The sequence below is a fragment of the Anopheles maculipalpis genome, chromosome 3RL (assembly GCF_943734695.1).
Source record: "Anopheles maculipalpis chromosome 3RL, idAnoMacuDA_375_x, whole genome shotgun sequence".
Classification (NCBI taxonomy): domain Eukaryota; kingdom Metazoa; phylum Arthropoda; class Insecta; order Diptera; family Culicidae; genus Anopheles; species Anopheles maculipalpis.
In genome coordinates, this window is record NC_064872.1 from 82,240,937 (window position 1) to 82,259,065 (window position 18,129).

The window sequence follows — 18,129 nt, forward strand, 5'->3', positions numbered from 1 at the left end:
GTCGAGTTTGCAGAGTTGCGCAAATGATCGTCACGAATCGTAGCTTTAAGAGCGCTCAGTTTCTTGTGATTTTTCGTTCGTCGCGTCGTTTTATGTTTTCTCACCATTTAAGCTGTTTGCTGCAAATCAAATCAGTCTCCGTACACCTTTCGGTGGAAAAGTTGTTCAATTCTCGAATCAATACGATGGGACCAAATCGAGAGCACGCTAAAAGTGTGCCCAAAATATACGCGTTCAAGAGTGGTGTTGGAAAACCGGGTAGTAGACGGTGGATGGTGAACTTTGGGTGGCTGGCACCGAGTAGTAGATTGGGGAATTTTTACAAGGGCAGGTATTTTTATGCGAAACATGATGAAGGCCTTGCAGGTCTGCAGTGTTTTCGGTGGTTCGGCTTGAATACAAATGAGGCAGACCGAAGAAAATGCTGAAATCGAGCATCGGAAAATTGTCCCCTCCCGGAACGGTTTTTCTCTGCATGGAAAATCTCCATTTCATTCAATCAAGGTGTGAGTAAATCTTGCACGCGACAGTTCACGTTCACATTGAGCAGCTCTCAGCACGAGCAGAATGGCAAAGTGTGGCAGGATGTCGTCCTCTTCTTTTTTACAACGAGCCCTTGTTGTTCCTGCGTGTGAATCTGCGCTTTCCACGAAGGACGAGGGATAACAATTTTTCACTAAGTGAAACTTTTGAATAATATAAAAGCTCTCCCTCGTGCTCGACACGAGAAAGTTTCACGCTATTGATACTGGCAAATGGAAAATCACTTCACACATAATCATACAAATACAGGGAGTAAATTGTAACAGTGTGCATCTGCAACACCGTTGGTAAAGCGGCAATCTTTGTCCCTTTCGCTATCGAGTAAATGCGAAAAGTACGCAAAAGAAGAAGCGAACAACAATTTCTGCAACTTTCCAGCAATCAACAACATCAACAATAGCCAACCCTGCTTACCGAAACCGATCCACCGAATCCCCAGCCCCAATGGCGGCAATGGCAAAACTTTTAGAACTCATTAAAAAAATCTCGTTACTGAAGTTCTTTTCTTCACCTTGCTCCCGGTGAGTAACGGTTAGCCGGGTATTGCTCGTGGGAGATTTTCCAAAACCCGCGTATCGCCGCCTCGGTTTTGCTACGCACAGGGTGCCATCGTTTTTCGGAAGGGATTGGCAAAATAAATGGGCTGAGAAAAGCTACCGTCAACGCGCCAACCCCAAGAGAGGATGGTGCCAGCTGTGCAACGCTCGCTAGCAAAGAAATAATCTGCATGAAATTGGTTAACGGAATAAAAATACATATTCAAAGCAGGAGTTTGGGCACCAGTACTAGCAGTAGTAGCCCGAAGGTATTCGAATTTGTGAGGAGTTTTTGTGCTCATTTTTCTGTGTCTTCGTTATTTACATTTTTTTTCTTCTACACATTACGCTCCTTCGTGGGGTGCAGGTAGGCAAATACCTGTCCGTGAGGGCCTTCGGTATGATAAATCGAAAAACGGTGTATCGGTGTAATGGGTGTTGTGCATTTAATGGGTGTGTGTGTGTGTTGGCGTGTAATGGAAAATTAGGGACCAATTGCCTAAAGGGTACAAAAGAGGCCAAAAACCAGGGGGTGTGGTGGTTTCCGTGTGTTTTAATATTAATGCATATTTTTTTCATTTATCAATATCCCTTTCGTGGTTTTTTTTTTTTACATTTGCAGAGAGCATCATCATGTGGCTGTACAGTTGGGTCGGTGTTTTGCTGGGAGGACTTTTAGACATAACCGCCTTTTCTATCAATACGAATAATCAGGTAAGTGGAGCAGATGGAATCAATTATTTCGTGATGAATATGAAAGAGTTGACCATTTTAAGCAGCTCTGTTCTTGTTAATATTGTTATGCTTCTTCTTTTATATTTTTCTATACTTTTGAATAATTATAATAAAAGAAAAACAAGCAGCTAATATTCTTGAAAATCGATATCAGAAGCTTCTAGTATGAATGCTCCAAAAATTGTTGATGTTCACGTTGTAAAAAATTGATTACAACATTTCCTCTCCCAAAACTTATCAGATATTTTTTCTTTGTAGTGCCAACTGCAAGCCAAAAATGATTTGCTCAGGGAACTCGAATATTCTTTGACTTAATTTCGCTTGTTGCTGAACAGTCTGTCATCCGAAGAGATGGTCAGGACAAAATTCTAAATGCGTTTCTGATGTCTGAAGCCCATCTGGTCTGGTGATCTCATTCCGATCGCTGCTTTATAATTTAACCCTACTGTCTTTTCTCTCTTGCCTCAACAAGATATGTCAAGTTAAGGCCTTCCATTCGACACTCTTAATGGAAGGATGGTAGTTGATTGGCAAAATCATGAATTATCATAATCGAAATTATGTTAAAAATTTAATTGATGCTGCTTTGAGTGATTGTTTTTTAAAATACAGTCCTTAGATACTTGTCTCTAATATTCACTCATTATTGTGTTGATTCTTTCGACCAAAAAACAGGTACGATATTTATTTCTGGACTGAACATCCAAGTACGTAGTTATCAGATAGTCTGGTAAGCCATTTCATGGCCGGCGTGGCCTAGTAAGTCGTTAAGCTAAGAAGAAGCATTGGTCTAAAGCATGAAAAGGACAACTAGGTTAGTTACGTTAGTGAGTCTTTGGCAATAATAGTCCAAATGATCAGTAGAAGAAGGGGCTTCAGCGCCATGCTCAGCATCATATCTGAAACATTATTCTAACTCAATATCAATCACGAATGGAAAAAATCTTAATAATTAGTATGAGGACTTTGTCCGGATCAGTTGTAAAGGCTGGCGACGGACAACACATGGCAGTACTTAATCCCTCAAATCCAACCCGGGCCGTTCTCTAACATCAAAGTGCCTTTTTGACATGAGTTCACACTCACATGAATCCAATTGAAAACCACTGGATCGTCGAAAAGAAAAGCGTTTATTAAAACTTTAAGCAATAAATGTCAATTACCAGCCAAAGCAAAATAATGCCCAAACTTTATATGCCTGACGAGCGTAAACATGTACACCCAGCAACATCTTTACGCTTCGTAACTTTTGAATCTAAAAAGAAGCATCTAATAGTACGCTTTTCTTCTACGTTGCCTATAAAGCAGAAGAGTCTACGTCTAATGAAGAGGCTCACTTTACACAAAGTCACATTAATACGGTGTCCGTTAGATGACACCTGAAGATTTCCCCCTGTTTCGTACAACGTTAGAGCGTTAGAGTGAGATCGTACGTTGTTGTTATCGAGCCTAGCACCATCTCGAGACGGAAGCGAACCGATCGAACGCTCGAATGTACGGGACACTATTCAATAAAGTATCGCCCCATTGACCACCGTAAATTGTGCACCATTAGCTTGAATGTTTGGTCGCAAATCAACGCAAAATGCTCTTGCAGAGGGAGGATGGATCGCGCCGGTAGGTTCCTCTAATGCTCTCTAGGTGAACTTTAATCCTGCAGACAAGAAAGAATGGCTTCTTGGTACAAAAGGTTAGATGTTAAAGTTTTCGTACGAGATTGTTCATTTGTCTTGAGCATACAGTTTTTACTTTTTTTTTGCACTTTGTAGAACCAAGAACGAACACACACAAAAAAGTCAACTTCCAATTTGTGGTTACACACGATGCCAAACTTTGTTCTATCGGTAGGCACTAGGAGCTCCATGATCCAGCAGTTCTTTGCTTCAATGGTCGGAAATTGGCGTAAATATGTCACTTTTGCTGCCGGCCATAGTTTCCGCTTATATGCAGGGCGACATTGCGTTGTCCAGAGATTGGTGTTCTTTTTCTTCTTCTTGCTGTTCGTTTGTTCAGTTCATCCAGAGCTCATGAAGCGGTTGGCAGATTTCATGAAGAGAAGTGAAAGTTATTGAGATGGCCAGGAAGTAAATTTAAAATTTTACGATGCCCGGAACACTGCGAAAGGTTTCCGGAGATTGCGGCTAAGAGGAATTTTTTTTTTTTTTGCAAACTTTTTCATACTCGTTTTTTTTTTCAAAGTCAACCACACTGAGCAGAGGTTTACAAAGGACACTGACGATGACGTTCATTTCCTGCTAGACTATGAGGCGCTTGTGGCGCTTCTGATGGGTGGAAATGTGGAAAGACGAGCTCCTTCTTTTTTTTGTGAAGAGAGAGAATCTCTTCGCTTATTCCAGTTTTGCTTCAAACGATATTCAGGGCAGAAGTTACCGATTCAAAGTCACCATCCAACATGGTCGTACATGTTGCACCGGGCTAGGAAGAGTATGGCTTTCGTTTGCGGTAGGTAGTCGAAAGTGGTTAGAAAACTTACGGTTCAATATAGATTATTGAATATTTACCGCTTTAAGGGTGATTATACGGTGCTATCGGAGGGAAAGATTCGGTCCAACCGAGAACTTTTGCTGCGCCGTACGGCTCGTTAACTCTGATTGGATTACGTAGCACAAGGACGATATCAGGGCATTGAAAATGCAATCCATTGTTTTCATGGTTTGGCCCTCTGCCGATGATCCGATGTCCGCTTGACTTGGGGATGACAAATGTTTATTTAATAAACCGCTACCTGCAGTGGATCACGCAAATATAGGGGTGGCTCTATCTGATACTTTGTATTGCTCCATCTCATCCTTTATAGTATTCTTTGAAAAAAAAAAACAACGGCTCTTAAGGATTGCTACGTTCGTTACAGTCTGTGGCTTTCGAATGTATTATTTGGTTAATATTATATCAATCAACTCTATTGATTTCTAATGTATTTTTCTTGTCTATTGCATACCCTGGAAGATCTACGACCCACAAATAGGAGTAAATTATGGTAAGTAATCATTCGTGAACAGAAACTATTATTTCCCGGACTCGAGGAAACACTCGTGCACGGAGATAATTCCGCAAAATTTAATTTACAAACAAAGTAGTTTAATCATTTTAACGATCATAAAGAAACCATTTACTCAAGATGAATTGCCCGTATGGATCGGATCCCATTTCAATCGTCTTATAACGCACAGCAGCGATAGCAAAATTGTTGCTCTCGGAATTGGCCGTGTTTTCTTCGAATCGCTTTATCGCATAGATATTTGCGCAGTACGGTCGACCATACGATACGTCTCCGTGTTTCATTTATGTGCACGATGACCGTACCGCAAACAGTGTAGCACTATATTGATTTTCCCTCTTTTGCAGATAGTTGCACGGTAGGAAATGGGACGTACTATCACGGCGAAACGTTCAAGCTCGATTGCCGTACACAGTGCGTCTGTCAGGTAAGTGGCTACGCTTTGAGCTACCGGGAATCATCAGCATGCAGCAAAATAATGGTTTGAAGTAGTCGATCAAGCTTCCACGAACCATTCGAGTATTGGAAACCGCTAGGAACGAAGGGATTGAATTTTGCTCGTAACAATGTTCAGAATTGCTGAGATACCCAAGCTTAAACCAAGATGAAACAAAAACAGGGCTTTGAATTTTCATTCTCACGTCATTGATCAATTTTAGCACAAAAAAAAAGAGTCCAGATTATGGATGCCGGATTTTTCCCGAAATCAAAACGATTGACACAGCACAGGGATGAGCATCGCAGCTCGTTAGATGCTTTGTGGGTCAATGTTTCACAAGTCTGTAATTAACTGTCCACCTGCGATGCCAATGCGATAATTACATTTAGCAGCGTTCCGAACCAGGGAAAAGGTATCATTTTTTTTTTCAAATGCTTCGTAAAGATCCTTTATCCTTTGGGTTCTCGTTTTCCGCGTCCCAGGAAAGAAAGGAGAACGAAAGCAAAACAAGAAAACAACTCGAAGGTATGTTTACTTTAGTCGCAACAGTTTGTTCGTTGGTATCCGTACCAGCTTACCGAAAGGAAAGAAATCTCTCAGGTATCAGATCATCAAATTTTGTCGTCCATGTTGGAGATTTTCTTGCTGCTCCTCCCCCGAGAGAGGGGGACGCACAGTCACCCGGGCTGGTCAATCTGATCTCCGGTATCGTTTCGGTAATTTTGCTCCAAATTCAATCAAGACCATCCCACAGGAGCGTGTCAAATTGAACATGGTGGTGCTGTGGCACAGGCAAAAGCCACCGACGTTTCGACGTTGGAGGAAAATTCGGTTTCACGACCGTCGAACTGTTTGTTGTCTAATCAAACAAAGTTTTCTGTAAGGTTGGGCGCGGGTGTGACCGTTGCAATGTAAATACGATTGAACGCGGTGAAGGCGAGTTTAAATTTAGGCCTACTTTTTTTTCTTCGCAAAGAATGGTGCCAAAGGGATATCGTTTCCATTCGTGCTTGGTGAGAGTGGCTGGATTTCTTTTTTTTTCATCTTCCATTCATCCTCTAGCGCTAGGGAACACCAATTACTTGATAGTCAATATTTGATCTGATGCCGGGGAATTCTTTCATTCACACAATTTTTTCGCCTTATCTCGCGAATGGACGATAATTTATTTCGCTTTATGTTCGCGTCCTTGGGTGCTTTTGTGTTGGTTTTTTTTTATTGCGATGTCTATTGAATCTAACTGATTGATCTTTGATATTTTTCAAGTTTGTTGAAATGGCTGGAAATCCGGACGTTAATTTTTTGTTTGTGTCGGATTGAATTACAAATTTTACGATACAGCTGTTACGGGGCTGTAAGTATTATAGCTCCAGCATCAAAAAAGGCAGGGAAGGCAAAGCTACATAATCCGATCATTTTTGTCCCTTTGAAGGATCCTTTTTCATTGTTTTTCTGTTGTACTTAATGTTATAGAACGGCCGTCATGCTTGCTCGACGCTGTGTCCACACGAGAATCTGCCACCACCTATCGACACCTCCATTTGCATTGCGCCGAAGCTGGTGGAGCTGCCGGATCATTGTTGCCGAGTGTGGCTCTGCGAGCAGCCTGCAACTGATGGTAAGGATAGTTAAATAGTTGATAGTTGTTTCTCTGAACTTATAAATTGTAAAATATATAACAAATAAAGGAGGAAATAGATATTTCCATCAGAAGATGGATTATTGCAGCTTCTGGCTCAGAAATTACAAATTTTTGTTATACAATCTGACAGATCAAGGGCAACGCTCACCTCAGAATATTGAGTGCTAGACTTTAAATTTCAAAAGTCTTTGTGTCATTCGCATTCCGTCATTCGCACTATCTGTGGCCATTCGCATCATTAGCAAACAAGTCTAAGCCCTTTATATAAACGCGTACACGAAATGGCCGACGTAAAACTAGGTTTTAGTGGAAGTAGAGAAGACAGTTAAAGAATATTTTATACAGTTAAAATGTTGAATATTTTCTTCCTCAAAAATTCTTCAAAGCAGGAAAGCTTTAGAGATGATGCTTGAATAAAACAACTCCTGAAAACATATTTTTAGAGAAATTGAGATTAGCAAGACAGCTCTATTCTTGAATTCTTCGTGAAATTTGCTTATGCAGATGTTCATATTTTCCTTTCGGACCATGATTTACCGGATTTACCGAACCCAATTGCACAGGTTCGGTATGAGAATGAGTACGCCACATATCGTTCTCCACTATCTTACAACGCTCCGGCTAACCATCATCGCTTCCCGACCGGCACTCCTAGTGATTTACTGACGTCGCTCGGACATTTCGGTACGCTTCTTTGCGCTTCCTTTTCCGTTGAATGTTTGCTCGAAAAAGGATGTCACTTGCCTCCCAAAATGGTTCCTTTATCTGGATGCTCCGATGCGCTGTACACGAAGCATCATTAATTTCGGTTGTTTTCCGTATTGTGTCGTCTGATTGTGGCGCAATCGGGGTTTTGTTCGTTTGGTTGGTTTTTTTTCTGCCTTGCATCTCTAGGAAAGGTTCGTTTTACGCGAGTGAGATGTATCTGTTTTGGGTTGGGAAGCTTTTTCTTTGTCGTTGTTGCTCATATGGCTTAATTTGGTTATACATTTTTGGTGTACTTTATGTGGTTTCGAACCAGTGAAGCAGCATCGTGACGGTAGCGATTCTGTTCATGCAGTGTGGTTTATCTCTGAACTCAGGTAACGGGTTAAGCCCGTTCCGGTGCATTCGAGAAGCACATGCAGTTGGAAAATTGTGAAAAAATTTTGACACACGGCAAGGAAACAAAAAAAAAAAAACCGGACCGTGCACACATCCCTATTGCCCATGGTCACAGAATCCGTTACACCGTTTGTCCTGATTTCCGGGTTCCCATTGCAGTGAATGCGACCTGTTACAACTCGTCCACCACGCTGTGGTCACCGTGCTCGCAGAGTTGCGGTATTGGGACGTCGACCAGAAACATCACCACAACGCCTGGCTGCCAGAAGCTCAGCACGATACGGCTGTGCGAGAATCATCGGTGCAACCGCCAGAGCAATAATTACTACTACGCCGGTGACTACACGCCCGAGGGTAAGCAGGTCGTCGAGCTGGAAGCGGGCAATGGTGGCCGCCCGGAGGAGGATGGTCCTGCTGTGCGGGATGCCGATCGTCGCAGTATTACTAGCCGCAAACAACGACTGTACGATGGTGATAGAAGTGGCAGCTACGGTCCCAACAGTGTTTCTTTGCTCAGTGAAAACGAACATCGAAGACGGGTAAGTAGCTGCTGGGGAGGGTGGGCATTGAGACCATGGACAAGGCAGTAGAACATCTTTCAAATCTGGCGTGTCCTGGTGCTATTCGGAAGATAATCTTCCATCGGCTCATTAAGCTCGAATTCCGCGTTTAGTGGTTCCCGGGAAAGTTGTGCCCCGTTTTGGGGGTATTAGCCGGTGCGGGCAATACGGATGAATAATTATCTAATGACTTTCGATCCGCTCGATCCTGGGTGACTCCTCTTCTGCTTTCTCTCTCTCACACACATGCCGTCTTGCCGCAATTATCGTGACGGCAGAAGGGTCACGAGTGCCGAAGCATTCAGCGAACGGCTTCCTCCCGGCTCAGGCTAGGTCCGTGCGTTTCGCGGAAGCTTTATCGACCAAAATCCTGCAGCCTGTGCCAGGATTCCAGCATGTGTTGTGTGCCTTCAATAACCACTACTATTAAGGTAAGTTTTGGTGGTGGTGAATGGGAAACCGTGGCGGTACGTAATCGATATCATTATTTGTAAATATGTGTATGTGTGTTACAAGCTGCTCACATCATCATTAGTAATAATGTTGGCACACGAAAGCGTCCCTCGAGCGTTGTTTAATTGATAGTAAATAGTTGTTTCATAGTCTCGTTCAGGAAAGTTAAAGTATGTGGTGGAAGATTGTTTGGTTTACATATTTGTGCTTTTTTTTGGAAACGGTTTAATTAGTAGCTTTTTCGCTGTTTATCACAAGATTACCAAGTAATTGTTGTGTAGGGCCGAAAGCGCCTGAAGGTATACAGTTCGGAAGACAACATCAGCAATCGAGAAATAACCAAGATCCATTGACCTTTATGGAAGAAAGGCCCAGCACTTCTTTTCTATTATAAATTCCACTTGAGAAATCAGAGTTGTTGATTAAAATTAAATAGTAATTATTACACTTAATTGACTTCCAGCAATGATTGTTCCTAGAAAAGCTGTTATAACTCGTCATACTGCACTGGCACCTTTGTAAGGAGCTGTTTGATACACCTTTTTGGACCTTTTGGGACATTTTTCCAATTGTCATCTAGGATTAGAACAAACCTAAACAAGACTGATTGGTCTCAATAAAAATTATTAACCAATTAATATAAAAACACATTTGACAGTTAATGCACAACGAAACCGTTTCTAGCACTCCATTTATTGTCCACTAGAAGCCACATTTTAATTGCATGTTCAAAGTGTCACAGCCGGCCGGCTTCGATTGCAGCTCATTTGCGACATTAACAGCCACACGCAGCCGCTAATCTGATGTTCTCAGCATACTCATTTGGTGTTTATTTTCCCCGTATTCGACAGGTTGAATTACTGTGCCCTTTGAACTCTGGCGATCCGTTCGATTTCATCGAGCACGGGTACGACTTGTGGGACAGTGCGTCGATCGATCCGCTCGACCAGGAGATGCTACAGTCCCGCCAGATTCACATCGAAAACAAGTTTGTCGACGTACAGTGGGTGCTAAAGTGTGAATGCGGTCCAAAGGTAAGTAGAGCGGGGTTAGAACTCTGGACTCTGGAGTGACGCTCGAGTGTCCATGAGAGCCCATGAAAGTTTTATTTTTCCCACCGCTTCCATGCAAATCCCTGCATTCACGGCCGTATTTGTCCGCTCAGCTGAACTCAAGAACTAACCGGAAATGAACCGGGCAAAAGGTATTCTGGCCTTGCTTTGATCTATTCGGTAGTGACGAGCCGGGTGCTACGGTCGGGCTGTCTCACTGTCCACCTGGCTTCGGTTACAACGAGCAACGACAAATTACACCATCACGTGGCCGGATAGTTTCACCAACACGGCATGGCTTCCGTTCCGGGATGGAGTGCGCCCGATTGCAAAAGACCGGCATACCACAATGTATTAAAATAAATTGGTTCATTTCCGGGACAAAGTGTGCTGTATCCATGCGTCCACTGCTGATGTCCATTTGGTTCATGCAAAGTTTGCGGAGAACACATTACCTCGAGAGTAGCCAGCTCTCGGTGGGCATGGAGTCTTTTAGGTGGTGTCGTTTATTTTTTGCATTTCGGGTTTTGTGGTTTTGTTCGCTGGACGGTAAGAGACATCTTGATTGCTCTCGATGGTGGTAGCCAGGTCTCTTTTAGATAAGTCCCGAAGCCCTTGAGCCAAACCAGTGTTACATTGGCACTGCGACAAACGAAGCAGCACTGGGAGGAAAGTTCAAAGGATAACCCTTATGTCGAGAACGGATAAGACGCCACGACGAGTGCACCACTTAGCACGCAGCAGCGTCACAGTAAGCGAAGAAATTGAACGCACAGATGAAATGGATCATTAAGGCCGGAGGCTTTACTGTGGTTGTGTCGGGCAAGCGTACGCCATGATGTTTTTGTTGGTTTTATAGAAAGACCAGAGCAGGGTGTCGGGTCCTGGAAAAAGCCCAACCCTTAGCCTAGGCAACATCATCATAATCATCGCCGACAAACGAAGCGCAATTCGATATCGGGCTTGCTGTTCGCAATTGTAAAGCGTTTGGTGTGTCGATGTTGTTGTGGGTAGAACTTCTTCTGCCGTTCCGTGCCGCCTCCACACGACACACGAATCAATAGAATGTATTCAACCAGTGAACATATTTACCTTTTGCCACGATACGTACAAACCGCAAGCCGCAACAACATCTTCCACCAGCACGTTTGGTGGAGCCTACTCGCTTGCTGCTCCATTTGCGCAATCAAAACAATTTCCATAACACTTTCCAATCACCTACCGACCGCTCGGTGCCGCACTGTATCGTATTGTGACCGCGGGCATACACGCTGGCATCGGAAACGGCGGTTGCTGGTAATAAGGATGTCATTAAGAGGTTCGATTCGATGCAAGAAAGATAAATAAAATCGAACGATAACGGTTATGGTGGTGTCTGAAATCGGCACACCCACACCCAGTGCTGTCGTACACCGGGTTGAACAGCACGTTGCTGCCGAGAGGTTGGTACCGTTTCGGTGCCTGTGTCTGTTGTGTGCAGCAGCTGGTGGAGTGAGAAAATTGGTTTCCGAAAAACGGTTGCCTACCTTCAGGCGTAAAGCTGTGATAAACGTCTGGTAGGTGCTTACAAATGGGTAACTGCACACGTATCCCCAAAAGTATATAGTGTATCCCCCACCGTACACACGACTCGTATCGTTATCGTAAGTTGTGTACGTTGGAGTGTGAGCTTTTCTTGCTGCCATTTTCTATTGCCGGAAAACAACCCCCAGAGGCCCCCAGAAGATGGTAAATTGTTTTTAAGGTTCCAATGTATCAAGTTGGAGCAAAAAATGAAACACGAAAGATGTGTCGAATGAGCGCTATATGTCACAAGGACTTCATCGAGCACGGTATGATACGGCTACGAAAGTCTCCCCACTCACGAGAACCCTCATCATGCCGGAGCTTTCCAGCACAGAGGAGGTAACACAGAGGGTAGAAAATGTCACAACGATTACAGGCGGGTCGCTTTGTTATCAATCATCGTGAGTGACAAGCGAGAATCTCTAGCATTTCTCCAGTAATGGGGCTAGAGAGATTTGTGCACGGTGATGTAATCGCACATTTCGGTGTAAGTTTACAGCCCGTTCGCCGAGTGTTTTTGGTTGTGGCGTGGTACCGAATGGTGTAGCGGGAGACCTCGTGACTCGTTGTGTAGTAGAGTTTATGGAATTTACGTGTAAATAATATCTCTTTTGACTAATGATAGTCCAGGACCGGGGGGGGGGAATGCGACTCGTTGAAGCTGCTGGAACTGTGTACCTACCGACCTCTTGTCATCTACCTCGCACAGGTATTATGAGCTGACGTATTGTGCTGTGGGCTTGTTAACAGACACTTTTTTGGCAGGGATTTTGTGCACGGTCGGTACAATATGAAACTACGATTTAGCATACCTGTCAGTGTGCATAGATAGTTTTGTTGAAAACGGTCCTCCCGAGCCGCCAGAACAATATGAAACGAAAATGAATTCATTGCTAAACAGGTTGAATAATTTATAACTCTTCTGGTGGAATTTAGTTTATCATTCTCAGAAAAGAGAAGTTTGGTTTGGAGAATGGTACAACATTAGAGTAAATACATGTTACATTATGTTCCATGGACTGGCAATGCGGCTCGATTGTTCCTTATGAATAAAAATTAACTCCATTGGTTATGCTTGTTGTTGAGCAATAATTCAAACCTTTTTTACCTTGTCTTGCTTACATCACATTATCACAGAAAGTCGATGAAATTGTTTTACATTATTTCGAGGATTCATAATTTTCCTACACAAACAATCATAACAATCATAGGAATGGTGAAATTATGTTATGAATGAACCAAAAATTTTATTAGATACTTATATTAGATACTAGGAAACTTTTAAAATTTTTAATTTGCAGTCAATATATTGTAGTCAATTCAATCAATTTTTTAACGATGAAATATTGATACAAATAAAGCAATATTTAGTATTATAAAAATTATGAAAACGGCTGCAAGTTTGAATAATATTTCCCGAAACGTGCATCGGAAAATTTCAAGGGATGTTAGTTATTTGGGATGTTAGTGGATACTCTCCCCTTTTGTTTATTTATTTTATTTATTTAATTTAGTGTGACGGCTCTACGCCGTATTTTCGACGCCGCTTGTGTTGACTGCGTTATAAACAGGAATGATTTTTTACAAGAAGTTTACCTAAAAACATATAGTTTTTGTTGATTATTTACATTTCTAACTACTTCATGGCATGAAAACTAGAGCCAATTCAGGTCTTTGTCAAACAACTTGAAAATAAACTGTGTTGAAAGAGAAAGTATTCAACTTTTCTGTTAAATACTTAAACAACCGCTATTCTATGTTAACAACGCATTCCCTTCCGTCAGCAAAGACAGTTTCGTTTAGAACCTGCTTAAGAGAAATGCAATTAATTTCGTCTCTTACTTCCCGAATGCAATAAGCCCTTTCCTCTCACGCTCGTTTGTCCTCAACATTTTCCCCCGTCAAAACCATCATATCATCAAAAACGGTCAAAAACACTTCCGCTGGAAGTAGTAGTTTTTGTACACTTACATTTGCCTGGTTACGAACGTTGAATTTGCAATTCTTTCGCTTTATTTTTCTCTCCCGCGCCAGAGTAAAAACTGTCGTCCACGAAAGTCAGTGGGCCATCCCAGCAGAGCGTCCGAGAAGCAGCAGCAGCAACAGCAACGGCGATTGAGCTCATCCGACCATTCACCGCTGCCGACCGTCACAGCGGGATCGATGGCCGGGCCGGAAAGCAACAGCACCGCATATCGATTGGAGCACGGCCAGGCACGTCGCATCCCGGACGTGACCGGTGCGGATCACCCGGGTGGAAGCGATCCAACCGTCGACAACAATGATCCCGTCGACTACTACGATGGTAGCCGGGCGGGTGGTCGCAGCGCGGTTCACAAACATGCGGGCCACCACCATCGTTCGGCGGTGCATCGGCGACTGGTGCATCGTGGTCCGCACCGCCGACAGCAGCTCGATGCGTTCGCTGGCTGGAACGGTGCCAGCTCGATTGCGGCAGACGGTAGTGGCGAGCTGCTGAAGCGGGTTCATCGAACATAATAAACTGTGCCCGGGAAACGCAGTGTGAGTCCGTCGTTGGGGGAAAAAAAAGCTGCAATCGATGCGCAGGGTTCAAATTCAATGCGGAAATGCAATTGGCGTACTTCCGCTTCCGGGCAAGGTTGAACAGGTCGGTCGTATAGGATCCCTTGTTTGTTGCATCACAAGGTGATGCTAAACAAAAAAACCAGGACCACGTCAGTGGAGAGGGAGCACATCGGAGGTTCGACGAAACGTTGTCATATTGTACATCGATGCATTGCCCTAAAAAGATGCTCCTTTATTAGGTATTTTTCTTTGCGTGTGTGTGTGTGCCTGCGTGTATGAAGACCTTTTGTTTATTTTGTTGAGGAAATGCCCTTTCCATTATCCTGTACCGGGACACATTCAAAACTTCAAAAAACATATGCAAATACAAAACCCTTGCCGGCCGGTTTAATCACCTCGTCGTTCGTCGAATGGAGAAGGCATAACGAAGGGTCATAACGTAGAAAGAAGGAATCACTAAATGCTGCTTGTACATAGTTTTTAATAGAATCTGAGTAGAGTGATGCAGTCTGAAGTTGATCGATTCTGGAACAAGTACGTGAAGAACAGCACTTGGAAATATTTATACCTTCTCCGCCCGGGTTAAAACAAACAAAACGCTGTAGATTGTAACGCTTTTTTTAGGCGCTCATGAAATGGCAGAAGAAAGCTTTGTAATTTATTGAAAGAAAGCACACCTTGCTCGTTCCTGGGATTGGGAAGCGAATGGGAAAAGTCCCGTAGAGAAAGCGCGTAAATGGTGCGATTTTTTGTGTCAGCGGACACAATGATAATGAACTCGATATCGTACCGAGCCGTGGCAGTTAACCCGTAACCGCAAGTGATAAAATGCTAACGTAGAGCATAGAACATAGAGCAACATTCCACACAACTAGTATCTATTGCTCTCGGGGAAGAGAGGACCTACATAAAAATAGGAAAACATAGCGAAAACTGGGAACTACAGTCTACTTGGGGAAAGGAAGAAACGTTTGAAGAAAGGAAACACACAAAAACCCCAACAACTAACCTGACCCGCAAACCACCATATCCTCACAGTAACCTCAAGCATTGGTACATAGAGAAGAAAAAAACGCGCTAAAGAAGAATCATCACTATAATCATCGCATTCTACTTCTATCCACAAAACCACAGTTTCCGCATAAACGTATGAATGGTTTCAAACTCTTGATAGGTCTTTTACTGTGGAGATGGAATGGGACGGTTGAATGCTAGTACGCGAAACGACAGCACAGATAAAAAGATACTTCCACCAAAACGTTACCGAAGCGAACCAGTGAACGAAACGCTTCCGCTGAGTTCCTCACTTGGCGGTTGCCGGAGACTCATCATTCGTTCAGCAAATCATAATGAATGTATGTGGATGAGGAAGCATTTCCTTCTCTACATTTGTGTGTGTGTTTCGTCTGTTCCATTTCCCGCTTTCCTTTGGGGGCGAATCCTGGTGGTTTCTTGAGCGAGCTGTACAAGAAAAGGGATGAAACTCTGCAGCATAAGGAAATTGGGTCGTACTGCAAAAGCGTATGCACCGCTGCAGCATATTTGACCGTTGGGAATGGTGAAACGGTGCGATAAATACAATTTCAGGACCAAAGAATAAGCAAGCAACGCAGCTCACCGGTGATTGATCTCGTAGAATAAGTGGTAGTGGTACTGAGTGGTGTGGTGAGTTTCCTTATAATAAACGATATCAAAATGTAGAATGTTCGTCAGGACTTATATTATTTGTGCTGCGGATTTTAATGGGGGGTTTATTGGTAAAAGTGAATACTGAAACATGTCTTTGGGTAGGTTGATGATTTGAAGATCGTTTAATTGATCAATTTGAGTATGAATTATTGGTTCAAATGTGATGAATTTTTGAATAGGATTTTTTTCGTTTTGCTTGCCTTTTTATTAAGTACTGTTTAAAATGCGCAAAAGTGGCTCTGAAACTTCATTAAAATTTGCTTTTAACACGCCATTGCTATAAATTATTAAATTTAATCTAAACTGCGGACGAAAGTTTAATTTTTTTCTATGTTTTTTTTTTCTTAAAATGAAAAGGCTATTCCCCTTTTTGTATCGACTTTGTATTTTTCCACTGTATAAAATAAATCTTAAAAAGTTATTAAAGAAAAAGGTATAAGAAAAACAACCGAATGACTACCAACAGCACTAGAGTGATACTTGTGTATTATGGTGGCCATAAATCTAATTAACTATTCTAAAACATTGTCACAACCACAATGGCAACGTTGCAGTAAGGGTCGATGTAATGAAAAACCCAAAAATAACGAAGCAGAACGAACGGAAACAAGGCGATATCATGTTGAACCGTTTTTGAACCAAAAGTCGAAGAAGAAATCAAACACGAAGTAGAGTAAAAATACAATTCAAAAACTAATGAAAAACTTATATACACTTTTTTTTCTCTCTCTCTCTCTCTCGGGACATGTTGCCGTGTATTATGGTTAACGAACGGAGAAAATAAAATGCTCTTAACCGTGATACATCCACACATGGTACCAGGCAGACAGACAGACCCACGAACCATTTTCCTAAACACTTGTACAACCGCTTCAGAATTATTTATTCTGCACACGATCACACACGGGAACTGAAGACGATGGCACACAGCAATCCTTTACGCTAGCCATAAAACAGCACTCTAAAGGAAATTCGAGGATTCAACAGTGTGTGAGGGTGCTTGTGATTATATAAATATATCATCATTGCACAATACGTATGTACATATGGGAAAAATAGACAAGAAAAAAGCAAACCGATCAAGAGCGTACAAACGCTTGACGAAACTGCAAATCCAGTTAAAGTGAATGTGAAATTAAAGTTTTACGGCAGACCGCGAAGAGGGAAAGTGTGTAAGTAAGCGAAACAGTTGGAGAATCGGGAAATGGTTTGGAAAATGTTTGAATTGATGCAAAGAGAAAAAAAAGCAAGGACGTTTGTATACCCCAGCAAGTTGGCAGATATCAATTAGGAGGAGATTATTAAACGGAAAACAGATATGTAAAACACAGTGGAAAAATAAAACACACAACGGAGCAAGTGATTGAAAGTGAATAAAGAACGATCAAAATGATAAAAATATAATAGATTTATTTGGATGCCTTTCAGGTGGTTTTCTTGAGGTAAGTGTAATTGAATAATGGATATGAATTGGAATGAAACTCTTTGAAGCCCTCTTTGTGCTATTTTGTTCATATAATTCCAGCTTACATTTCATAATGGCTTTGATTGTTGATTGCCAATGCCTTGTTTATTCATCAACTGTCTGGAAAGAGCAACATTCAAACACAAAGCTAGAAAAGGACTGGCCAACGTCGTTTGTCCACCAGCACAATCAAAATGTCTCATCTCCGTTTCGCACAAGCTTACGCTTCGTTGACACCAAAACACCGAGAAGAAAAAATACATATTAAAACATAAATAATTACATTTTGCCACCCCTTTGCTGCCATTGTTCAGGGAAAAAAGTTTTTCTCGTGCCCTCTATCGGCACCCGGTGCCCGCGCCGTGCATGTGAATAAATACGGCAAAATAACGTCCTGCGACACTAACCGGCCAGCACCATTGGAGCTACCCGAACATCGACAAACAGCAACCCTGCAGAGTTGCTAATAAAATTTTAATCCATTTCCATTAACAAGGATAACAACCGCAACCGCACCCCCGGGTCTGATGACACGCGGGACCACGGGGCAGTAAGGGGGTTGCATGTCCAGGCGGCTGAAAATGAGTCACGAACCGTGTCTATATCGCCGTTCCGCTGCAAAATGACCAATCGAACGTGTTGACGGTGGGGGTTCCGTTATGGGTGGTTATGCGTCAAGGTAGTGGCACAGTCCTGGATGTACACTGCTGTGTGAATGGTTAAGTGCAAATTGAAAAGTGTTATCGTACGATACACCCGGGTCCTAACCCCCGGGTCAA

The 18,129-nt window shown here is 42.6% G+C and overlaps 2 protein-coding genes across 2 annotated transcripts in view; one reads left to right on the top strand and one right to left on the bottom strand.

Annotated features, from left to right (window-relative positions):
- LOC126562334 (serine protease inhibitor 2-like) overlaps nucleotides 1-18,129 on the bottom strand; it is a 388,794-nt gene that overhangs the window by 11,569 nt on the left and 359,096 nt on the right. The gene's annotated exons all lie outside the window — the stretch shown is intronic.
- LOC126563620 (uncharacterized) lies at nucleotides 1,675-14,148 on the top strand. Its single transcript, XM_050220265.1, has 8 exons — nucleotides 1,675-1,793; nucleotides 4,782-4,812; nucleotides 5,181-5,260; nucleotides 6,746-6,890; nucleotides 8,178-8,557; nucleotides 8,857-9,009; nucleotides 9,883-10,065; nucleotides 13,684-14,148. Exons 1-8 carry the CDS (start codon nucleotides 1,713-1,715, stop codon nucleotides 14,146-14,148), a joined length of 1,518 nt encoding a protein of 505 aa, XP_050076222.1. The 5' UTR covers nucleotides 1,675-1,712.